The sequence below is a fragment of the Embiotoca jacksoni genome, unplaced genomic scaffold (assembly GCF_022577435.1).
Source record: "Embiotoca jacksoni isolate LCO1_2020_lvr unplaced genomic scaffold, fEmbJac1.0.p SCAF_63, whole genome shotgun sequence".
NCBI classification, from domain to species: domain Eukaryota; kingdom Metazoa; phylum Chordata; class Actinopteri; family Embiotocidae; genus Embiotoca; species Embiotoca jacksoni.
This window is the reverse complement of record NW_027185418.1, coordinates 853,977-879,423: the sequence shown is the minus strand read 5'-3', so window position 1 is coordinate 879,423 and position 25,447 is coordinate 853,977. Positions and strand designations below refer to the sequence as shown.

At 42.5% G+C, this 25,447-nt stretch overlaps 1 protein-coding gene across 1 annotated transcript; it reads right to left on the bottom strand.

The window, feature by feature from the left end:
* Positions 1 to 1,141: 1,141 nt before the first annotated feature.
* Positions 1,142 to 24,398, bottom strand: ctsk (cathepsin K). Its single transcript, XM_069175039.1, has 9 exons — positions 24,243 to 24,398; positions 18,991 to 19,309; positions 17,425 to 17,547; positions 12,293 to 12,415; positions 9,934 to 10,086; positions 5,173 to 5,391; positions 3,478 to 3,643; positions 2,363 to 2,471; positions 1,142 to 2,103 (listed from the first exon to the last, which is right to left on the bottom strand). The coding sequence occupies exons 3-9, from the start codon at positions 17,545 to 17,547 to the stop codon at positions 2,004 to 2,006; spliced, it is 993 nt and encodes a 330-aa protein (XP_069031140.1). The 5' UTR covers positions 18,991 to 19,309; positions 24,243 to 24,398; the 3' UTR covers positions 1,142 to 2,003.
* Between the last annotated feature and the right edge of the window lie 1,049 nt (positions 24,399 to 25,447).

The window sequence follows — 25,447 nt, the reverse complement described above, 5'->3', positions numbered from 1 at the left end:
ATATGCTTCCTATATATATATATATTTTTTTTTGGCTTGTTCAGTAACACATACAACACGTGTAGTGACAGTTGTAACATCAATGGTCTAAACCTTGTGGTATAAAGATACAACTCTAAAAAGCAAATGTAGCCTCGTCGAATTCATGTCAAAATATCGAGCATTTGACAATTACTTTCCAAAAAGCAGATAAATAAATGGAGGAACAAATAGGTATTTTTTTTCATCATGTTAAAAAAACTATTCGATTAAATGCCATGATTTATAAATAACCGTAGTTAAAATCTGCAGATTCTTGCCGTGTTGTTTCATTTAACAACATGACTGCCCGATTCTTAACAAAGGTTTTACACCAGTAAAGCTTTACAGCACCTGTGTAACAACCGTCTAAAATTTGTTTAATAAAAAAAGTTTGAAAGAATTAAAATGTTTGATTTTTCCAATTAAACCGAACAAAACCTGCAGACGTGTTTAAAGCTGTCATGTTTTCAGAATGTACTATTTTCTCTTCAATATTTCTTATTACAATTTTACAGGATGTGAGGTCACTGGTGTCGATTTAGGGGAGGTGTGTGTGTGTGTGTGTGTGTGTGTGTGTGTTAAGATCTATTACTGGGTTATCAAGTGGTCAAATCATACATTTGTTACTTGCTCTCGTATCCGCAGTTAACATCCAAAGTCCACATTATTTAGAGATAAACTCTTAAGGGTTTACAGGAAGTGACCTTTCTATCAACAGGCAAAGAGGAGCTCCCGTTGCCTGGCAGTTTTCACACAAAATGTTAATATAAAAACTCAAGAGCTGAAACTTATCAATTAACGCTGTAAAAATGTGCATTTCGGTGGTTTGTGGATTTAACGTGGCACTTTGAACCAGCCCGTGTTCTGGGTCACGGTTACTCCGCCAAAATACCGAAGCCAAAGAAATTGAACATTCGGGTGGATAAAAAATAAAAAAAAAAAAAAGGTAAATAAACTAGGTTTAAAAAAATGTTAACCTGACAACTGTCGTTAAACAACAACAACAACAACAACAAAAAACATAGTTTTTCTTCACGCGGTCAATTGTCGCCGAACTGTACGACCGCACGATGTTTGGTTCTCCGCTTGTTTTCTCGGATTAAACATTTCAAACGCTGCATTCAACTTTCAAAATGAAAACTTTATTCAATTTCATAGAAAACATCAGTTTACAACTTGATCATCAGAAAAGTGCCGAGCAGAACGACAACAAATGAAGTCCGCGCAATCAGGAGGAAAAAAAACCCAAAAACAAATTAGGATTGTTATAGGAACTGAGTTTTCGATCAACAGGAAGAGAGGTGCTTCCATCGCCCAGCAATGTTCCCCATTCCCTGTCTTTGTTTTTACACCAAAATGGACTCCGGACTGAAACTACCAGGAAAAAAAAAAAGACTGTAAAAATGTACACGTGCGGGTTTGTAGAATTAACTTGGCGCTTTGGTACAGAACCAACCCCGTGTTTTGGATCCGGGTTGCCCCATCACCTCCATTCCCTCCCCAGGGGTGGGGTAGGGGGGGGGGGGTGTTTAAACTGTATACTGTCCTTATGGATCCGACCGCAGAGAAGGTCTGCTGCTTCAGATCAACTAAAACGGGAAAAAAAAAAAAGGCTTCCGGGTTTCAAAGTGCTTCGTATAGCTCGAGATAAACTAAAGTTTGTTGCGATGCCGCAACATTTATCCCTTTTTTCTTAGGAGAAAAAGTTCACTTCAAAAAGACAAAAAGTGCCATTCGATCGGGACTTTTAGTTTGCGAACTAAAAACATTTGCGGTTTGATAAATGTGTGCAAACAAGGTCATATATATTGGTATTTATTGTAGTGACTGCTTCACATGTTGGAATAACTGTATTTTTATGTGTGTGTGTGTTGTAGTCTAAGAAAAAGCCCCTTCTTCCCATCTCTTCTTCCTCTGACCCAGCCCCCCCCGACCCCCAACCCCCAACCCCCCCCCCCCCCTCTTCTCCAATGCTCATCTCTTCACACAACGGGGTAGCTGGCGAGGTTGGCGATGCCGCAGAGGTTGCCGCGGTTACGGGCCATCAGGATGTAGCCCTTGTTGCCCCAGCTCTCGCCCCAGCTGTCAGGGAAAGACAAAAAAAAGAGAGAGAGAGAGAGAGAGAAAGAAGACGGAGATGAAAAGACGGGAGACGCCGGGAGTCAAACAGCAATCTCGGCTCATCAGTTTGTCACCGAGAAAAAAAAAAAAAAAGCACACGACAAGACATCAAGATCAACGGCGACGCCGGCAAAAAAAAAAAAAACCACGAAGCTCGGCGTTTTCATTTCCGAGGCCCCGCGAGCCACCTGATGCCGCTCGGACAGGTGACGTGTCCCACCTGTTCTTGACGATCCAGAACTTCTTCCCCTTGGTGTTCACGCCGTAGCCGACCGCCAGCACGGCGTGATTGATGTCGTCTTTGTTGCAGTTGCGGTCGTAGTAAACACCTGGGTGCACAACGACAAGATGGGGGGGAGGGAGGGGGGGGGAGCGGGGAGGCAAACCGTGAACCAACATTCAAACGTTTGATTATTTTAAAAATCAACCCGTTACGGATGTACAACTTTTTTTTGTTGTTGTTGTTTTTTGTTTTTTTTGAGGTGATGCTCGTTATATCGCTCTCACGCGGGAAAGAGCGTCGCTGCTAAATTTCTGGGTAAAAACGTGGGCGCATTTTGAGTGAGTCGTGTTTCCCAACGTGGTGTCCAAACAACCGGCAGGTTCGAATTCTGTTTAAAAGCCGTCTCCATTTTGAGATCACGTGACATCCGGTGAAGAAAGCCACCAAAACGGCCTGAAAGCATTTCAACATATCAAGTGAAAAAAAAAAAAAGGAATTAACTTTGTCCACTACGTGCTTTTTTTGTTGAATTTGTTAAAAATCTATATATAATCTGAAAAATGACAGATTAAAAGAGGACATGAGTTCAGCATTCTCAATAATAGCTCAGATTTTAGAGTCAGCTGCTGTAAGAAATGTGCTCATGAACTGTTTTGTTGGGAAATTCTAAAGGATGATGTGAATTTTTGTTGTTTCCTGATATATATAGATATATAGATATATATATATAAATATATATATAAATAGATCGCAGGTCAGCGGCTCCCCTCGACATGGACATCAGCACATCAAAATAAAGCTGAGTAAAAGTTTCCGGCGTCTTTCACTTTGGAGTCGCGTAAAGAAAATACGTCAAAATCCTCACCGAGTCTTATTTATCGTTCAATAATTCACCTCGCGAAGAAGGAGGAGAGCCATTTGTTGATCTTGACCAAATCAAGAGTGTATAAATACAAACGCAAATCTCTGTTGACAAATGACAACTTCAAGCCCGAAACTGAACCGCGCGCCGAATTTGCTGACAACGGCGCCCGCCAGCGGTCGAAAAACCACGTCGCGAGACGACGGGCGACCGGTCGCGAGAGCGGACACCTCGGCGGGTCGCCACCGACCTCGCGCGTAGAACTGGAAGCTGCTCAGCGTGGCGTCGATGCCCACCGACACCGGGCCCACTTTGAAGAGCGCGACGGCCAGCGCGTGCTCGTCGCCCACCGGGACCTCCTTGTAGCCTTTGCACTGGGCCGCCATGCCCGACGAATTGTAGCGGCACGGCTGGTCCTGGTGGGGGGGGGGGGGGGGGGGGGGGGGGGGGGGGGGAGAGAGACACGAAAGGAGGGGGAAAAAATAAATAAATACAAGAAATATTAAGTTTCTGAGTTCATCCTTTGGAACCGGCAGCGTGTCGGCGAACTACGTGTCTACAGATCTGAGCGTTGAAGGGTCTTGTGCGGAAATGATGTAGCCGGAGGACGTCGTTGAACATCGCCGAACGTATTATCCAACCGAACAAACGGTGACAACGTAACAATTGCAGAAAGAATCGAGGGTATTTTGTCGGTTGAAACTCTACGCGGCAGCGCTTTTTGATTTTTTTTTTTTTTTACCGTCGCGTGCTCGTTCCGCATGACCGATCACGTTACTGGAATTCCAACGACAATGAGGCTGCAGTTTTAAGTCGCTACGGGACGTACGCACTTCCTTCTCGCGCCGATAAGACGACCGAAGAGGAAACTGACGCTTGGTTTGCGGGAGACTTTGCTGAATCACCGAACCACCTAATATTTGCAGCTGACTTACAGTCAAAGTGAGGAACTGTTCTGGTTTCAGTCTGCGTGTGCAGGTTTTCTGGAAGTGAAATTTTGGGAGTGTCGTCTAAAACAATGAACTCAAACTTGCTCAACGCTTCTTTCCGCGAGTGCTATCTTTCTTTGGCTTTGCGCTGGGGTAAGCAGTTTTTATTATTATTATTATTATTATTATTATTATTATTTTTTGGTTTTTTTTGGACATCATTGGGACAAAAATTCCATCATAACATTACAGTATATCGTAACCCATCACGGACAATTAAAAGCCAATCAGGGGTCATTTCATGAGAGAGGACGCTCCTATTGGCCGGTTTATGAGTCCCTTCGCATTCAGTGGAGGAAAAACTTCACTGCCAACACTAACAACGACCGACGCCGCAAATCAACCCGACAAAGACGGACTCCGACAACAACAGGGACAGAAACTCTAGCCCCGAACTTTTGGTTTTCTTGCTTGTTGTATATTTGTTGTTATTGTAAAGTGTTTCGGGACCGTGATACGTAGTGAGTTTACACTCAAATTTAACTAAAGTCCACCAGCTGTCATTTTTATGATTTGGCTTTGAGGTTGCTAAAAGGCCGATTTTTAGGTATGTGTAACTCAAAAGGGTCAAAAATCAGTGCATAAAAAAAAACCCAACCTTTGTACAATTTCAACACTAAACTGTGGAAGTTATCATATAATTACATAACTGAAAATGTATAAGGACCCTTTCTACTTTTTTAGCATCTTGCACTTGTGTTTTTTTTTATTTTTATTATTTTTATTATTAGCATCCAGGTGGCATCGAAGCCTGCAAGGGCTTATAGGCTGTGTGGGATTTGGTACCAATTGCGGTTTGAGGCCAAATACCAGGATGTTAAACCAACACCAACAAGGCGTAATAAATACACGACCAGAAGGACAACGCGATACTTTCATAAACAAAGACTGAAAGTCTGTTTGGGTGAAAATGCAAAGGGGAAGGGAAAAGACGCTCGTCGAAGGGTTTTTCTCACCTGTCCGACGTACGGGTAGGCCGCCTCGGAGTCGATGCCTCCGTTCTCCTGCACGTACTTGAAGGCGATGGTCATGTATCCTCCTCCGCAGCCGTCGTTCTCCGTGACGCAGTCCACCAGGTTCTGGGGACTGAGGTCCACGAGCTGAGACGTCTTCTTGGCCATCTGGCCCTCGAGGGCGCCGGCGGAACTGAAGGCCCAGCAGGAGCCGCAGGAACCCTGTAAAGAGAAAGAGAGGCGTTTGAATTTAAGGACGCAGCCTCTGTTCCGCCGCCGATAGCGATGAGAGGACGTTACGAAGAAAGTACGAGACAAATAATCAGCGGAAATGCAAGGAAATCTATTGTTTATAACGATATAAGTTTTAAAAAGAGATGGTATGGAAAAAAAAATATTAAATATGTGCCTTGTTAGTGATTTATTATCCGGTTATTCTGATATTAAATTGAGTCATTTTTTTTAAATTTTTTTTTACCAAACATTTCCAAGATCCAGCTCCGATGCCGTGAACATTTGCTGCTTTTTCTCTCTCTTACTGTATTCTATCAGACTGCACTGATACATCCTACATATTAACTTAAAAGTCTTTCTGTTTGAAAATTGTTAGTTATTGCAAAGCAAGCGATCTGAAGATACCACCTTGGACATTTTATAGGCATTTTATAGACACGATTCATTAAATAAAATAATCAAATCACGGGCTGACTAATCAATACTGAAACCGGCATGTTTACTACCTTTTAGCAGCTCGAAGGAAATGAAATCAAACAAGATTGAGAGAAATCAATGAGATTGTGTGTGTCACCTGCTGTCTGACCACCAGGGGGCAGACTTTGACAACTTTGACGGCGATAGACGTTTCTGTTTGTTGGAATAAAGATGGTCACCGCAGTTTATTTAGGGAGGTGTTGGCTGTCGGACAGTGTGTGCAGCACAGCCTTTGTTGAAGGGGTGTTCATGTGCTATTCTATCAGACTGGACTGATACATCCTACATATTAATAATAATATATATCTTAAACCCTGATTGTGTGTTGTTGTTGTTGTTTTTTTAAATGAAAACTTCTGCTATAATACGCATAAACATTTATGTTCAAAATTAAACTAAGGCATTAATTCCAATTAGATTTGCATACAACTCTATCTGGCTTTGGATTGAGATGGTCAACAATCTCAGACGTCGGGTGTCCACATACTTTTTGGTCATGTAAACGTGTCTGCCAATAGATACACCATTTTCAGTCTGTCCAAGGTCAGTTATTTATTTGTTTTAAAATGTTCAACCTAACGGCTTAAGACTTGTTTTGTTTTTGTTATCGGAGAACAGAGCTGCTGTGTTCAAGTTCCCTCCGTCCCGAAGTAGTAAAACTCCGTCAGAGTCCTCTTCTGACTGTAAAACTCTCCCTCCGACTTCGAGCTACAACATCTCTGCTGCCTCTTCTTCAAAGAAAAGGCCACTGTTAACATACGGCTGCTCCGAGATTGCTCCAATTAAAAAAAAAAAACTAAAAAAAACACGAAAATTTGCCCCAAACAAAACAAAACAAAACATCAAAACACAACTCAGTCGCCATGAAAGCAGCTGAGGATGAAGCAGCGGGGTTGTTAATATGCAGCCAGTCTGTTGCATAATTCATGAGCAACAAGGAAGGAGAGGAGCTGCTCCACGAGTCCTGGTTTATAGCTGCAGGTTTAAACTCATCCGGCAGGGGGCGACAACGTATTCAACACCAACTCTGATGTAACATACTGGTCGAGTTTGATTCATTTTGAACGCACGGTTTAGTCCATATCGGCATGTTTCAATGTGCCAAAAAACCCTAAAAACTGCTCGTCCAAGTCTTCTGAGGGACAAGAACTGTTAGTATCATCTAGTTCCATCTACTTACACTGAAATGAAACAAACAAAACAAAAAAAAGTAACATTTAAAAGGCAATTTCATTAAAATAAAAATAAATGTTTAAATCGGCAATTTCTGCTTTGTATTTATTTCTCTGCCCTGCACAATATATATAAAAAAAAGAAGTATATGACGAAGTTTTGGACAGCAAATGCCTGTTTATGGAGTATTAGAAAATATTTGATTTTATTTGCTAAAGCTAAAAAAAAAAAAGAAAAAAAGAACTAAACAAAAATGCAGGAAATATGAATGAGTGTGAGCTCTCTGCGCTTCACAGCAGCTCTGATGCTCATTAGATAACATGACATCGCTCTGCTGTTAATCTCGCCTGTTAGCAGAAAGGACAGATGAATGCCATATTTCAATCTATGCACTTCCCGTTCTCCTCAAACTCCTGTTTACATAAATAACGCCCCGGCTGTTCAGTCCATCCATGACGACTAATTATATCGAATAAATCAAAGCCATCCCTTTTGTTTTCAAAGTCCATTGGCAGCGAAGGCAGCGGGCCCGTCTCCTCCGGATTGTGGTTGTTTGTGGAGATAAAAGGAAAGCTGCAACTTTGAGGGGGAAAAAAATGGAGGATTTTTTTTCTAGTTTTTTTTTTTTTTTTTTTTTTTTTTTCTAAAAGTCGTTTTTTTCCTGCCTGCAAAAGAAAACATTCACCACATCCTCGGGAGTCTCTGCTTTTGCGAGGTGACATGCTGCTGCTGCTGCTGTTGCTGTTGCTCTTCGGGGAGAAAAAGCCACTCGCAGGTGTCGGAGGATGATTTTTTAAATTCTTTCATTTAAATAAGTGATGAATCTAAAAGGCTTTTTAACTGTCAAGCGGAAACCTTGTGTCTCCGGGAACTAAACTCAGCCGACGACGGAGCTTTAAAAGAAAATGTCGACATAACAATACTGCTTCTGTACATTTTCATGATTATTTGAATGCAAAACTATTTCCCACCTGGTGTTTACGGTTTACATTTGACGGGGTTTTTTTTCTGACATGTGCTCCCACCTGGTGTCGTTATTTATTTATTTTTTTTTACTTCTGCTTGCAACAGTTTCATCTCCCCGCAGAAATCAACAGGGATTTGTGTTTCCCTCTTTACATTTAGCCCGAAAGTCGCCCTGGGATCTTTTTCCTGAGTTTTCCACTCAAACTTTCAAACAAACACCACGTGTCAAAAAGCCCGACAGGAACCCTCTAACTGCAGATTACTGTCTTATATTTGAGTTATGGAGGAAACTATGACAGGAATCATTTCCTGTTTGAGACGCCGACTGTTCTGGCTTTGATTCCTTGTCAGCTGTGATCCAGAAATGTCAGTCTGTCCTCCGATGTTCCAGGTCTGAGGTGTAATGTCACCTCAGTACTTTATAACCTTGAAGGTTTCTGTCACACGGGCGCTTACGATTCTTGTGATTTGTTTTGTTCATTGTAACATTTCCTTGAACTGATTCTTGACTGCGTTAGACGCGGCTCGTGATGCGGAGCTAATCTCTACCAAACATTTAGTTGACTGACAGGTTCTGTCTGTGTAGTCACTTGGCTTTTGTTTGCGCTGTAAGTTTCAATCAAGCTGCACCCAACAGTGACATCATCACTCGCTGGTTTGTGAACGGCCGTAACGGAGCAGGAAATGACCATATTTGGGACGAGCTGAGGGGGGGGGGGGGGGCAAGCGGTGGATCTGACTCGATCTGGCGATACTTCGTCCCGCCCACCGATAGCCTGTCAATCAAACAGACACGCACCCCAGAAAGACAGCTTTTTGAAGCTTATTTTTGAATTAATGATGGATTATTTTCAGATGGACCGCCAGTAAACTAATAAGAAGGAGCGACTTCAACTAACAAAACCGAGATAACCCGTGGAGAAATTTTAACGACTTTGAATTTGATGAGACCAGTTGAATGGGAGTCTATGGAGCTGACCTCTAGTGGCACTCGGTGGTATCGCAGCTTAAGGCACTCGCGTATCGGTCCTCTCTTTCCAGACCCCGGAAGCTGCGTCCACTTTTATATACGGTCTGTGGTCTCGACAGTCTGGACTGGATCCCTTTACACGTGCCTCTTTGATTCGTGCGCAGCTTTCTTTTGCTAATCAGCAATTTCTTCTTCTGTTTATTCAACACTTATATACGGTCATTTTTTTTTTTTTTTTTAAGTTGACAGGGGAACTTGTTTTGCAAACAGTTGCTTATCTTCCCACCGGCAGTTACAGAGTAGCACTCTCATTCGTTTGCGATTGTATTTCTGCCCACCCGGCAAACATTAAGATCAATGTTCACTCGCTTTCAGGTCAACCTGAGAACCGTTTATGGCCCTTTAGGGCGCTCACTGCTCCACTATGTTCATCAGCTGCTTTTTTTTTTTTTTAATCTTTGAGCTGTCTGCTGTGACGCGATGAGATTGCACCACAGCAGCGAAGATAAAGGACTGGCAGCGGAAAACCTGCTACTCGACGGAGCCGCGGATTCAGGTGATGAGTCTCTGTAGGTTTATCAATACGAATGACATCGTCATAGTGAAATAAATAGATAATAACGAGTAATAGATTACCCAAAATGAGTAACAGATTACTCTAAAGTAATAGATTACTCTAAAGTATAGTCAATTCATTCTAATGAGTAATAGAGTACTCAAAAATGTTAAAGATTACCCACATATAAGTAATAGATTACTCTCTAAGTGTAATAAACTACTTCAAAAGAGAAATTTATTTCTTTGAAAAAAAAAAAATGCTTTCACCTAAAATATTGATTATAGCCTCTTTAAAAATGTACATTTCGACAGAATGTGGCTGAAGAAACAGGCAGATGTGAAAGCGAAAACACTGCAAACATAAGACGAGTCCTTTGTGGCCTGACCTGGTTCTTCACCGGCGTCACCATGCCCTTCTTGCGGTAGTCGATACTTTTGGGCAGCTTGGACACCCTGTCGTCCAGAGACATGGTGAAGTCGCGCTCGCGGTTGAGCGGGATCTGAAGGCCGGTCATCTTGTCGACCACTTCCTCCGACGTCTGCGTGAACAGAGACACCGCGCACAGTTAGCAATTTCTCCACATTGTTTGTAGTGTTATTTATGTTTCTGAGATTTTTGTCTTTCACGTACTTTACACGTTTTTAAAGACCAAAATTGTGCAAGAATTAAGGGCTCAGAAGTGAAGGGGGTCGCTGGTCAGACGACTAGAAGATTGGTACAAAACTTTACTTTGGTTTCTAGAATAATTGAATGAAATAAAAAAAAAAAAAAAAAAAAAAATTCAGGACAAGAACAAGTGAAGATACACAGAGAGGATGTATTTTTAGATTTAAGACAAGAACAAGTGGAGAAAGATATGAGAGAGGGAGGATTTGATTCGGCTGGATGACGGAGGATGAAAAGTAATTCATGAAGACATGGCTTTAACGCAGTTTACTCCGAAGTGAAATGTCTTTTTTTTTTCACAGCACGTGTCAAAGAGGGACAACAGAAGCTCCTGCAAAAGGGCTCCGAGATTTACAAAACACTGATGTGAAAAGAAGGAGGAGGAGAAAGATGGATATGACGAGCACGAGAGGAATTCAAATAAAGTGATTTCTGGCCTTTTTTTTTTTTTTTTTTTTTTTTTGCTGGCTGGCTGGTTATATGATATTGAGCAATAATGAATAGAAGAATTTTATTTATTATTAGGGGAATTCTCCGGGGGTTTTCATCGCAGCTCGGGCTAAAAGCAGAAAGATCATTAATGGAAGAAATACACACCATCTGTTAATTCCGCTTCATTTCATTTCGGTGCTTCCAGTCACTTTCAGCCACCTGTTCCTACATAAACATGAAATTGGCCACTTATCCAGAATCAGGATGTGCTTACATGTTCCTGTCACGAACAAATGAGGCCGACTGCACGCCGCACTCCACGACGACTGCTCATTTTTTTTTTTTTTTTTTAATATATACAGCTCGTTACAGCTGGGCTCTTCGTGCTAATAACACAACCATCAGTCGTTCGCCGACGCGTCACCGACGGCAGCGAACCCGTTTAGTTTCACCTCAAAGGCTGCAGCGCAAAACGGAGACGACACCAGACTGCAGCAGCTAAAAGTATTTCGTATTTTAAATGCTAAATATTCGCTGGTTCCTGCGCATCAAAAGTGATTTGATGATTTTCTGTGTCATACGTGATCAGTAAACTGAAACTCTTTTTGGGTGTTGGATCAGACAAAAAAAACAACAACATTTAAAGACATCAACTTGTCTTCTTTTCTTTCACTCTTTTTTTTTAAATGATTAATCTATTCATTGAGAAAATAATTGACACTTTAATTAGTAATACAAATAAAATAACTTATCGGGGGGGCGGGGCATAGTGCCCCAGGCACGTCAATCAAACCAGTGATGTCCCTGAACATACCTCTCTCTGAGGCCTAATATCTAATAAATAACGATATTATTTTTAGAAGAACCATCACAACACTGATCAGAAGGATTGTCTGTAGCGATTTACACCACAATGACTTGTGGAAAACATTTGCTGACTTTGCATTTCGCGAGAGATGTTGATGCTTTTTTTGAATGGGTGTCAATTTGAGCCGGAGTTGTTTCGGAGCCAGTTGCACTTAAGACGCAGAAATCCAGACACATGTCCATTTTAATATACGGTCTACTAGCTGAACCTGTGATCTCATTGTAGAAAAAAAAAAAAAAACTCGAACAATAAAAACAAACTCGGCTCATATGGGGATCGATTTGGTCAAAACTTTGGTATTGCGTAACATATTGCAATTGAAATGTGTTAAAAATCGAATGGGATTTGCTGGAGATCCAACCCCTCAATATCTATATATGTATTACAAGATGGTCACAATGTCAACAAGGTGACAGGATTTGTGACACGTTAAAACTCCAACCGATCATAGCTTATGTTTTCTCATGACCAAAAATAGAGAAATAGACCTCTTCAAAGCAGAAACGCCAACGACGGTAGGTGAAGCCTTACAGAGCAATGCAAGCGAGAAAAGGTACACGTAACAAAACAACAAAAAAAATGCTGATCCTGAGGAGTCCTGGCAAAGAGGCGACTGTCTTCCGCTACACGGGTGGAAAAACATTAAACCTGGCATTTGGAACAAATATCTGCTGAATCGGGATATTATTCCCAGGATGTCGTTTCGTCTGGCATCGCGTAGACCGGGAGGCAAGTTCGAAATGTGACCTGGAGCACTGAGGGACAGCGACAGACTCACCATGTCTCCCAGGTGGTTCATGCCCAGCTCGTAGGAGTGCATGCCCAGCGCCGCCTCCTGGTTGTGAGCTTCGATCATACGCGCGTTCTTCTCCCAGATGGCCCGGCGGATCCCCTCTTCATCCTGAGGGCGAAACAAAGGAGGTGTCACGTCCCAGCTCAACATCAAAAGCTGGACTCATCCTTTTACACCTTGAGATAGATTTTTTTTGTTTGATTGGGTTTTTTTTGTTAAGAAGCTTAAAAAGAGGACCGGTTGGTGTTTTATATGGCAAGGTTGAAATTTGATTTAGTCAAGGCGACAAAAGTACCTGGTTGGGGTTATAAAAAGATCACGGTCTGGGTTTAAATAAGTCATTTCTACGTAGCTAACGTGACATATATTACGCAACTTAAATCCGTCACGTTGCACAAGTAACTTATTTACACGACCGATCCAAATTCTCACTCAGACACCGGTCTCCCGGGGTGAAAGTTCCTGTGTTTGTCCCTTCAACCATTGAGAATGTAAAACTTACAGACTTAAGCCAACTACAAGGTATTAAAACGGAATCGGCAAAGGTTCAACGTCACCGACAGATGTTACAGACAGATTCGCCTTCTGTTTACATTTTTCTCAGCTTGAGGAGTCATCTATTTCTCTGACGTGAAATAGCTGCAGCCCCCGTAAGCTATTTTCTACTTAGTTATTGCAGTACATCGCGCATAAAAGGATTTACGTTGTGGCCTCTGAATAACATTTTTTTTCCTTCAACATACAAAAAAACTGGAGTGTTTTAAATTTGTACTTTAACACGGTAACAGAGTCCCGAGCCATTTCAGTTCACCTGACACGAATGGGCTTCACAAACAGGTTATAACATGAGAAAAAAAAAAAAAAAAAAATCCTTATCACCTTTATCTAAAGTTTAAAGTTTGCCTGCCTCCCTCCCTCCCTCCCTTCCTCCCTCCCTCCCTACCTCCCTTCCCACCAGCACTAACACCTGACAGCTGAAAGAAACTAATCTGGGCAAACAGGGCAAATTCCCATTATAATTAGCAAAAAAAAGAAAAAAAAAAAAGCAGCTTGTCTGTGTTACAGCCCTGTATTATTAATTAGGCCAATTAGACCAGTGCACATTCACACAACTATCCTCCCTAGTACAGCTTATACTTGGTAAAATATGACTTTATCCTTTATCCAGTATCCCACTGTGTGTCAATTATGTGATAAGAAATGTGTGTGACTTTCATTTATAACACCAACTGTTGTGTCGCCGAAAGGCAAAAATATGGGAATGAGATACAGCTAAGTGGTTGGTGTGGGGGGGTGGGGGGGTGGGGAGAAACAAAAAACATCTATGCGCTACTTAATATTTGTGGTCTTAACAACTATTAGCATAACTGTAATCACAAATTTTTGTTTTCTTCTATCTATTCCCTGTAACGGAAAACGCAAATCCTGCAACGAGACTTTGATGCGGCTGTCAGTCCGGGGAGGGTTTGGATCAGACGAACGGTCGGAGGAATACAGATTAAAATAAGAGCCGGGTGTCTTTTCTGCTGACTACACAAGATATATAAATACAGATCACGCGAGCGTACACACGTTTTGATAAATACATGCATTTGTGCAGACACTGAATACATCAACGCTCACGTTGTCTGCATGAACTCAGGCTCATGTAGTACTGTAGATAAACTGTACATCTATATGTACACACACACACACACACACTCCACAGCTGTGGCGAAGTGACCTCCAGCCGGAGGTGAGCATTCAGGAAGTCAACTCCCAGTCAGCTCTGGTTTAACACCAACGACATCGCATTCCCTTCCTCTTTCACAGCCGGGGAAAAAGAAAAAGAAAACAAAGCAGAGGAATTTGGGATGGGAGGGGGGGAGGGGGGGAGTCCAAAGGTGAGAGGAGTTTTCTCTGTTGGAGATTTCTGACACAGTGGCACTACGACGTCGGCGCAAACAGCTGAAGATGACCCAGATAAAAAAATAAATAAATTAAAAAAAAACGAATCTTGAAGCCACTCGGAGATGAACTGTTTTTGAATTCCTGGCTCAGGATCAGAAAAAGTCAAGAGTAAATTCTCATTGTGCGTGTCCTGCTTTACTTTCTCTTCTCTGTTCTCGAACTCCATCTGTCTCGTTTCCACTCTGGGCCAAAACAAAGAAGTAGAGCAACCGGTGCCGGCCTCATCATTTTCTCGCTTTCACCCCTGTGATCGGGAGGGGGCGGGGGGGGGGGGGGGCATTGTTTCAGCGTTTGCAGTGCGGACGTTAAATATTTACACTTAGTGATTAAAGATAACGGTCCAGCTTGCAGCGAGTCAGCAGAATACACAAAGCGCTGATTGTTCTTTTGTCAGAGATGGTTGTTTTAATTGTGCTGTCAAATATTCAATGATGTGTCAGGTGCTTCTTAGAAGCTGGGGGCCGGAAATATCTTTCCTTCCTCCTTAATACTCTAAATATGGAAACATGGCCGTAATTACCAGGACTGTTTTAAAAATAGAAAGCTGCTATGAATTCATAAATGCTTTAACATGTATACACGTGACGATTGCCGGTGTATCAAATCATGACTTCATGACAACTAGTTTCCGTTGGTGGGGATTTAAACCTTTTATTTGACCTCTACCGGAGCAGATCGCGTAAATAAAAGGGGCCGCCGAGATTATTAGCACATTTGCAGAAGCAGAATTAAAGCTAAGTAAAATCTGACTATGTCAGCACTTCTTCCACTTTTTTTTTTTTTTTTTTTTTTTTTTTTACTTCTTTAGCATAACCTGGCAAGAGCACATTGTTCGTTAAAGCAACACAATGCCTCTCGGATTATCCACTGGTAGCGCCTAAAGCGTGACCGAAATGCGTTACGATGATGTTTCGGCGCTCACAGTGGCTCAGAGGAGAAGACAAAACATGTTTCCCTTTTTAATGTTTCACTGAAGCCACAATTTTTCACTCACATAACTCGCTTTTTGATGTAACCAAGAGCTACATTCAGGATGTGAACCTTTGGTCTTTGGTGTTGAAGTCCTTTTCCTTTCAGGCCTCCCCCCCCCCCCACCCCCATCAACCCTGACCTCCTCTGCATGATGTCTTTACTCAAAAAATGTTTTCCAGGAAAAAAAAAAACAAATCAAGGACACAATCATATGTCTTTGCAAAATATAAAAAAAAAAAAAAAAGAAGCCAAAATACTCATTTGAAAACACTAAACAGGAAACAGGACATGACTCACATCTCAGTTCAGGTAAGACGAACTAACCAGGATCCGAATTTTGACCTTTTTGACCTGGACAATACACCAAATCACAAATTTTGGTATTCAAGTCGGTGCTACTAATAAAAAAAAAAAAAAAAAAAAAAGAAAATCTGTCGATACGCAGACGATGTAATTCTGTTAAACGTATCGAATAAAGGTACTTTGACAAGCTACATAATAAATATGATTATATTATAAAAAAAAATAAAACTGATTAAATTCCAAAAGCACTTCTTCATGCGTTCAAATGAGAATTTCAACTCTTGTTGGCAACCAGACAGCAGCAGAAAAGCCAGCTGAACGGAGATTTAGTCGCAGCGTCGAGTTACGTAAACCCCCCCCCCCCCCCCCCCCGAAAGAACATCCGCTCCGTTCTCTAAAGAACAAATATATATATAAATAAATATATCTATATCCACCGGACTGGTAAGAGCAGAAACAGGAGAGACGGCGAGAGGAGACAATAACGCCGAGCTGACCGGCTACTGAATTGAGTCAGACGCAGACAGACGGTGAGTCAGACGCAAAGTGCAAAGACGTCCACGCGTTGAGCGACTCAGCGGAGCGGAGAGGAAGAGGAAGAGGAGGGAACACGCAGAGTTAGCCGACAGACAAGATACAACACACACACACACACGCACGCACACACACACACACACACAAAGCGCTCGTCAATACGTCCAGACGCAGCTGAGGGAGGAAAACTACCGACAGCTTCTGGGTAAATGTTTTGATTGGAGACTGAGCTTCAAACCAAAAAAAAAAAAAAAGACTAAAAAAAAAGAAAAGGAAACCGTTCGGTGAGCTCGACTATCTTCCAGAGGCAGCTGAGAATCACGCCATAATGAAAATGTAAACATCCCTTCCCACTCTGATCCTTCCCTCTGTCGCTTCCCCCCCCTTTTTTGGGGGGTGGGGGGGGGGGGGGGGACTCAGACTTTTTTCTTTTAACAGTCAGACATTGTGCAATCATGTTTTTCTCAAGCTCGGGAAAACATCCAAAGGGAATCACGTGAGCCAACAGTGTCGGATCAACAGGATCAACTTGGAAAGCAAGTTTGGAGAAGTGTGGTAGTTTCAAATACCAGTGCAGTGTTATAAAACACAAACTGCAATTTTCACCAAATCAATTCTCCAAAATATTATTTCAAATTTAAGCTCGATGCCTCGAGAGCTAACAAAATCACGTCTCTGCTCAAAGCTGTTCTGTTGTTAGTCTGTTATTTGCTTCTTTCTCAAAACATTTTCTTTGACGCCATTTCTGTTCCGGATTCTATATTTACACCACAGCCCGTCACCCCTTCGACCCTCGAGGTCCTCGCACCAGGACCGGCCTCTATGTGTTGGAAAAACATAACCAATGCCATTTCTTATTTTTTTATTATTATTATTTTTTTTTTTTACAGACAGAGGTTTAAAATGGATGAAGCATTCGTTGTGCGCTTCCTTTCTGTCGCATCAAATTTGAGTCGGAGTCGATCGTTTTTAGAAACAGCTTCAGTGACATCGGTGTGATTATATTTACGCTCTGATTTACAGTTTTGACAAGTCAAATTGTAAACTTTCGGATTTTCAAATCTTTACTTCGTGATCAAATTTAAAGAAACTCGTTGTATTTTGTAATTCGTCCCTGTAACGCCGAACCATAGAGCCCGAGGCTGTTTTTTTTTTATTTTTTTTTGCCTCACAGCTTTGCGGCTGTTACTCATTAGAACTGAGGGATGGTTTTTTTGTCAGGGTGGAAATCTTAAAAAAATAAAAAAATAAATAACCCACGGCTTTAAAAGGGTCTTTCAGCCTTGCTGTATTCTCACTTTGCTAGCGCGAAGCACTTTGTGGTCACTTAAATACCGGACGCGCTGATGGACACTCACCAGGCCGTTGTACTCTCTCATGTGCGTCGTCTTCCACTCGTCCCACTGGGCGTCCAGAGAGACTTCATCCAGGCGGGCCAGAGCCGCGGCAGCCAGCAGCAACACGCACACACGCGACAACATCTTAAGAGGAACAACAACAACGCACACACACACACACACACACACACACACACACACACACACACACACACACACCGTCGTGTTAGACACACAGAGCCCACGCTGATCCGCATTATATTGTAGTTTTACGCAGCTGTGACGTAACAATAATGCACAGTGATGGAAAAGCATTGGTCAACAAGTATCTTCTGCTGTTAAGAATTTTTTACATAACTAACTACATTATTTTTGCCATCTTTATTTCTTTATAGAACGAGCTAGGAGGGGGGGGGGGTCCACAGGAAGTGTTATAATTTACTTTTAAAACAATAAACAGGAACATCTGCTTACAATTATATTACGCCGTGTCATCAACTTCTCTTTTTTTTTAGTTTTTTTTTTTTTTAACTTTGCAAAGTTTTCTAAGTTCACTGTACTGCACTGTACAGATAACTGCTTATCTCATCACAGCATGCCGGAAATAAGACTCTGAATAAAAATACTGAACTCATGTGACTTCTGACAAATTCTTTAGAGATTATTCACATCGTCTGTCAGCAGTTTCATACCAAACATGCGAGCGCCATCCACCATGCAGATGAAGAATCAAAACCGAGAGACAGCCGTGTTGAAAAAGTCCCTCCGCTGTCTCATCGGGGATTCGAACGCCGTCTCGGTGCATTTTTAAGCGGCACGCATTTAAAAAATTCACCGCAGACTGAACTCGTTCTCCACCTTTCGCTTCTCTCCGCTCTCCTGCCATCTGTCAGGTTTCTTCCTGCTGTTTTATCACATCGTGCTCCTCATCTGCAATCTGTTTCCTTTAGCTCTCAGGATGCATGAAGTGCTTCTGCTTTACATTGTCTGCTTCCTACACACCTTGATCTCACGGCTTCTCTTTTGGGTGATTCGATGAAAAGTCAGGGTATGTGCAAATAGTTTACAGTGTTTGTGCAGTGTGCTGTGACGCTGTACGAGTTATACGAGTTACCGCTGGTGGTAGTTTCTTTATGCTCTGGTAAAATAAATGTATATTTTTACATAAAGCGTTAGTATTTATGATCACTTTTAGTTTCCAAAGGTATGCCACATTAACTCTGCAAAGCTCAAAATGAATCTCAGTTGAAGCTGCAGCTCTGACTTCCAAAATCCGCTGCATTAAGGTGCAACTGGGTCAAAATAAATCTCTAACAGTAATCTTATTAAGACTAATTACTTTTCTTAGTTGGAGACAATACTGATGAATTTATCTGGGCTTAAAGTCAAAGGGAAGAGATCTCTACAGAAAAACTGAAAGTCAATGCTGGCAAATCTGAGCCAGTACTCGAGTCCCGTACTGTTTTACTTCAGCACAGCTTAGTGAAACTCATTTAAACTAAGTGTAAACTGAGCCCTGTTAAACAGTCTGACATGTAAACTGAAAGTAAAGCTTTGAACAGGGAAGTAAGGAGCAAACAAACTTACCTCGAATCCCCAAAAAAAAAGTCTTGTTAAGTTTGGTGAAGTCCTCTGAGTCTGACGCCGTGTTCCTCTGCTGCTGAAGTAGGTCAGTGTGTGAGTTTATATCACTCGGGTTTTAAGGAAGTACAATGGGAACTCCGGGTCTGGGGAGGAGGTTTTTTTTTTTTTTTTTTTTTTTTTTTTTTTTTTTTTTTTTTCAGGCAGGGAAATTACATCTGGTTTCTCCAACAAGATCCCGGAACCAGATGATGTCAGGTGTCGGGTTACTGAGGCATGTCTGAAAGCTTCAGAGGCGGGCGAACGGCTGCAGTCTGAGTCACTGCTGGAAAAATGAAGACGGTTCTCAAAAAAATGCTTCGACTTTATTTCTGTTCTAATGTCAAACATCACTTGTATAATATACCGGACCATAAAACAAAAAGTCTGAACAGCTGCTTTGTTTTGCCTACAATGTACAAGAGTCAACTTGAAAGAGGAAAAGTCCTGCGCATTTAAAGCAACGTTAAAGTGTAATAGGTTAGGTTAGGTTAGGTAGTTACTTTATTAATCCCCCGAGGGGAAATTTTTTTTTCGCTACAGCAGTCCACTGACAGCAGTCAGTTTAGTCCACCTAAACACGGTATTACGCTATTATACTTGTAAATGATTTAGGGAAAAAGATGGGACCGTGAGCCTCTGTAGAAATAAGGCCACGATTAACGGTTCAAAGAAGTCTATTTGTGAGGATGTTGCATCTGGTCAGCATCAGCGTGAGAGCAAGTGGGTCAGTTGGTTGGGTAAATAACCTCCACGCGCTGCCTACAAATCAAAAGATGAGCTGCGAGAATGGGCACCGGCGGTCACCGACAAACTAAAAGCGCCGCTTGCACTGGTTATTATTGTTTTTTTTAACAAACACTTCGTTGGCCGTTTTCATCCTGGTAACAAAGTAAACAGTCGGGACATTTCCTGGGGACATTTTCCAACGGATTTGACAAAGTGGGTCAAAGTTCGAGATGCATTTTTTTTTTTTTTATGTCGAAGTAGCATGTCCCAATTGGCAACATGCTTTTTAAGGGTAGTACGGACTAAAAGTAAAAAGAATATAATAATCAAAATATCCGTTTTATTTCAGTTGGCTGAGGATTTCTATTGAAATTTCAAACAGAATTTCTGTTGTCTCCGTTTTTGTTTATTAACAAATAAATAAATAAGCTCCGTGGCGAGACAAAAAAAAAATGCCTCCTTGTCTTGAGATGATGTCCAAACACTAGAATTGAGATTTAGTCCAGACCTACAGTATGTAGAAAACGAACTTTAAAATTCATGGTTGAGATTAAGGGGGCGATTCTTTTCATTGCAGTTTTTGCAGAAAACTGCGCAAAAAAAAAAACGTTATTTTAGAAGATCTTTCAGCGTTGATGGTACAAGAAGATGACATATCTCAGCTGATCACGAGCATCAACTGAGAAAGATAAAATTCCCACGGCCGAGGGAAAATAGATCTTCACCGCATTTGTAATTTTTGTCCCGTTTTGTTGGTGGCGGTGTGCTTCCTCATTCTGTTAGTCATGCGTGTATATATGAACGCGTGGTGTGACTCCTATAGTCATACAGCAGTCTGGCACATGTAGTCACAGGTCCAAATATAGGAGCGTCCCGTGTACCTCATATGTCCGGTGACACTTAATCACGCATGTAATGAGGTCTCCGCGAACGGAGAGGCGTTAATACAGCTAACACTACATGCAGTACGCGATATAAATATTACTCAGGCTACTTTTCTTCATGATTGGCTGTTGCATATCAGTGTACCATCCTGTCATTCGTGTTTTACGAGATATCGATTACGTTGCGACCAAAGACGCAACATCATTTTCTGCCACTTTTGGGACATAAACTTTTGATCGACACCAAACTTTTTCTTCCGCTCACGGGGAAGCTGCCAGTCAGCGATTTATCGAGTTCAAAGCAAAAGCACAGCGACGGGCCGTAATATCATTTGGGCATCAATTCGCGACTATTATGTAAATCTAAAATTGTTATTGGCTGCTGTAATGATTCCTTTTACGCTCGCGGGCTACCCGGAGCGGTTCCATCGGAAGCGAGTCAGTTCAAAACGCTCCGTGCAAAACGTTCGACCGGCGCAGCGTGACGCTCGGGGGTTTAACCGAGTCTGAACAAGTCGGGTATCTTCCGGCGTTACGGCCGACTGCAAGGAAATACGCAGAAGCAAACAGAAGGCAATGAGACACCGGCTTGTTTTTTGTTGTTGTTTTTTTTTATAAATCAAACTGCTGAAACCTCATATTTAAAGATAAATGTCAGAGATCCTTTTTACAGAGTGAGCCATTTTGTCCTCTATCACTTACACCAGGGGTGTCAAACATACGGCCCGCGGGCCGGATCCGGCCCGCCAGGGGGTCCAGCCCGGCCCGCCGGATGACTTTGCTAAGCGTGAAAATTACAGAAAGACATAAATTGCATTTCTATGAGAATATGGAGGTTTATGAGTACAAACGTTTTTTTTTTTTTTTTTTTTTTTTTTGTTTTAATCGATCCAGTAATTGCTTCAAAAACAGCGTAAAATGCGACGTCTGCTCCGGAGGAAGAAGTTCGCTGCTCGCTTTGTGACGCGAGGGAATCTGCAGAGGAGAGCCGGGGCAGATAAACAGCGGGCTGATGTCTGAGTCTTTGGTCTTTATGTTTCTAGTTTATTGTAGAAAGACCTTAAAACAGGGCTTATTATCCAAAAAAAACCTTCACCAATGATTTCAACAAAGAGAAATACTGTCGTTATGTATGCGTTATTATGCTACGATTTTACTGGTCTGGCCCACTTGAGATCAAAGTGGGCAGTATGTGGCCCCTTAACTAAAATGAGTTTGACACCCCTGACTTACACCGCATTTTGCATTTTACAGGAATATCTTCAACTGCTAGAAAACACTATTAACGTACACACGGGCCATGCGATGTTTTAACGCACGAACCTATTCCTTTCAACCATCAAAAAAAAAAAAAAAAAGATCTAAAGCAACATTTGTTTTGTGTATTAGTGGTGCCCAGAAGGCTTCTAATGGTCTTTCCCACAACACCACTATCAGGCGAATGCATCCGCTTTGACGCGATATAAAAATCTGACCTCATCTAACAATCGAGGCGAACCTCAATGAATGTATTTCACATCCACGCCGTGCGAAGGCTCACGTTTCAACCCGAGGCCAAGGCGTCAAAACTGCTCACAAGCGATTTCTGTTCACAAAAAAAAACAAAAAAAAAAACGTTTTAACTTTTAGCTTCGTAGCTGCGACTTTATTCACAATTGACAGGACATGACGCAGTAACGGTAAAAAAAAACAAAAAACAAACCACAGTGCAACGAGGTCGTCGCGGCAGAGGAGGTTCACCGAGTCGCCGAAATGAGTTTCAGAGAAATATGGAGCTAAAGATAGCTAACGATGACGAACATTAACAGACGTCGGTAAGAGGGCAGCGGTTAAAATCCCTCGGTGGGAGCGGGGGAAGCGTCGCGATCTTCTTCTGGTTCGTGATGTTTGACGAGGAGGAGGACGACGCGGGCGGGTTACAAAAAAAAAAACAACAACAACTAAAACTCAAAGTCAAAACCGGGAAGCGGCACAAAAAAAAAAAATCCTCCCCGAGGGGAAACTGATGAAAAAAAAAAGCAATTATTCCAATCACATTTCACACGCGTCCCGATCCGGACGCTCCGCTGGCTCGGATCGCGTTTCTTTTCAATCGCCACGTGACAAACGCCGACAAGGTCATATTCAGAGAGTCACGGTGAGCAGGATCGACGCTACCGCCGGACGAGTGCGAACGAACCTGTCGATTTGCGCGCCCTCCTAGAGGACAACGGTAACGACAACGACAACAACAACGATAACAACAACGATAACAACAACGATAACAACGATGACAACAACGATAACAACAACGACAACAACGATAACAACAACGATAACAACAACGACAACAACAACGATAACAACAACGATAACAACAACGATAACAACGGTAACGACAACGACAACAACAACGACAACAACAACGACAACAACAACGATAACAACAACGATAACAACGATGACAACAACGATAACAACAACGACAACAACGATGACAACAACGATAACAACAACGACAACAACGACAACAACGATAACAACAACGACACTCTGCGGCCGAATTAAACCGTCTGCTGCCACGTCCGTCGTTGCCACAGCGACCGGTGCAGATAGGTCAGCGATCCGACCTCTTCGCTTGCACAGTGCGGACGGTTTGTCCTCAAGATCTTGGTTTGAGAAAGAAAGAAAAAAAATAAAATTAAAAAAAAAATTAAAAAAAATCCGTAACAAACAAAAGACCGCCTGGCAACTGTGAGGGAGGAGAGGCGGAGCTAAAGATGCTGACGACCTAATGAAACACGGGTGACCGCAAAGAACTGGCGGTAAATAAATTTTTTTAAAAAAAAGCCACTCGCGAGAGCAAGAAGTGAAATGAACGGATACGAGAAGTGAGCGTAAAACAGAAGTAAAACAGGAAACCCCACCAACTGAGAGGCAGGACCGTGACAGTAATGAACTTTGACGCCTGGTTTTATTTTTACCCCCCAACGGCGCAGAAGCAGTAAAACTTCCCTGACGGTAAAGATGCGGTCAGCGGCGCCAAACAACGCCGAGTGACCAGAAAGCGGTAAAAGTGCAGATCTCTCTCTCTCTCTCTCTCTCTCTCTCTCTCTCTCTCTCTCATTTGCCGCCTCGGCGCTCCTCAAGGTCGCGAATAATGTCGGTGGCTGTTAAGATCTTCGGTGCGTTAAGTGCAGTACGGGCTTTCATCGCTGACAGCTCGCTATCTATCTGATCAATGTTTCTTTTTTTTCTTTTGTTTCTTTGCTCCCTGGATTTCACCGGACTGCATCTTTAATCTCCTTGGAGACTCTTCTCCGCAGGTTGCTCTTTCGGCCACTTTAGGTAATGAGACTCGCGGGAGGCGGCGTCTCCGTTGATCCATCAAGGCCCCCTCCCTCCCTCCCTCCCCCGTCAGCATCGGTGAACATACCGTCAGGCGGAGGGGTCGCGACCCGCGTGCAGATTTATTATCCGACGTATCCTTACGAAGGCGGTCAACGCGGCTCTATTTTTTTTTTTTTTTTTAATCCCGAGCGGTAAAAACAATCTATTAACAACGCCTCTACGAAAAGGGGCCGACGTTGAGCACGCATTTCACGACGGGCCGCCGGCAGCCATTACCTTATTTGTGGCGATTGATTTAGTGTCACGCTCTGGGACCTCTTTTTTTTTTGTTTTTTTTTGTCCCGCACTGCGCACCGTCTTCCTTTTCTCTTCCTTCTGTATTCGGCCCACATCTGCTTCCCATCTCGGCGTAAAAACAAACCAAAAAAAACCCCCCAAAAAAACCACTGCAAAACTGAAAAAAAAAAACAACCCACAGCTCGGGTTCCCAGAATCCTCCTCTGCTCCCGTCATGTGATCGACCCACTGACTCACGCCATCACGGGGTATCGGCTCCGTGCGATTACAAACCCGGCTCGGGCACCGGCGAGGAAGTTAAATCTTCCATCGCAGCAGAGTGACATCCCCGTTTTCCACGTGCGTCCGTACGAATCCCTCCGAGGGAAAGATTACGTAACCCTTTAGTCGGTCCCTGTTGAAATTAATTTGCGTTTAAGCTGCAGAAAAACACCGGGCCAGATCGTTCAGGATTCTTCAGTCCTTCCAATCCACCGAGAGAGAGAGCGAGAGGGCTTTAAATCCTGGTCTGAACTGTGTGCACTTTTCGCTGACCAGTCCAGCGATTAGAACAGCAGACACCAAAGAGGTTTTAAAGGCTTGTTTTGATTCCAACAGATCAGACTGCGTTGTCTTTTTTGTTGTTGTTGTTTTGTTTCTCTCTCCCCCCCCTCCCACCCACCGGCTCCAGATTGTTCCTCTCGAGGGTATTTCAGACGGGTCGAAAAGTTGTTCCGACGTCTGAGCCACGCTCGACCTGATTTTTCTCCTCCTCTGTCCGAACCGTACCAAAGCCCGTGTGAATGTTTTACGAGGGAAAAAGTGAACTTGAAAACATCTGTTGTGCTCTAAGAGAGTTTAAAACAAACAAACAAACAAACAAAAAAAAAGGCAAAGTAAAAGTCCGCAGGTGAGATAAAAAAAAAACCAAAAAAACCAAAGAAAAGCCCAATTTGTGGTATAAAAATGAGGCTTTAAATGTGCGTGTGTTCTGATCATTTTCTCAAGAACAGATCAAATATGAACGAACTGAAAACCGAAAGCTGAACTAAAAGGCGTCCCCGAAAGGCGCAATTCAACATTTTGGGAGAATTGCATCTGTTAAGAATTAAAGCTGCGGCTGCTGGTGTGATCACAAGACGAGAACGCAGGGAGACAGTCGGACACGTAACCCGTTGAACCACCAATTATCATTATTACTCCAC

Excerpts from the sequence above, each read along its gene's own strand:
- ctsk (XM_069175039.1), bottom strand. The coding sequence starts at position 17,547 with ATGTTGTCGCGTGTGTGCGTGTTGCTGCTGGCTGCCGCGGCTCTGGCC. Across the intron at positions 12,416-17,424 it reads TGAGAGAGTACAACGGCCTG|GATGAAGAGGGGATCCGCCG; the intron begins GTGAGTGTCCAT and ends TTTCGCCCTCAG. Across the intron at positions 10,087-12,292 it reads TGAACCACCTGGGAGACATG|ACGTCGGAGGAAGTGGTCGA; the intron begins GTGAGTCTGTCG and ends CTGTTCACGCAG.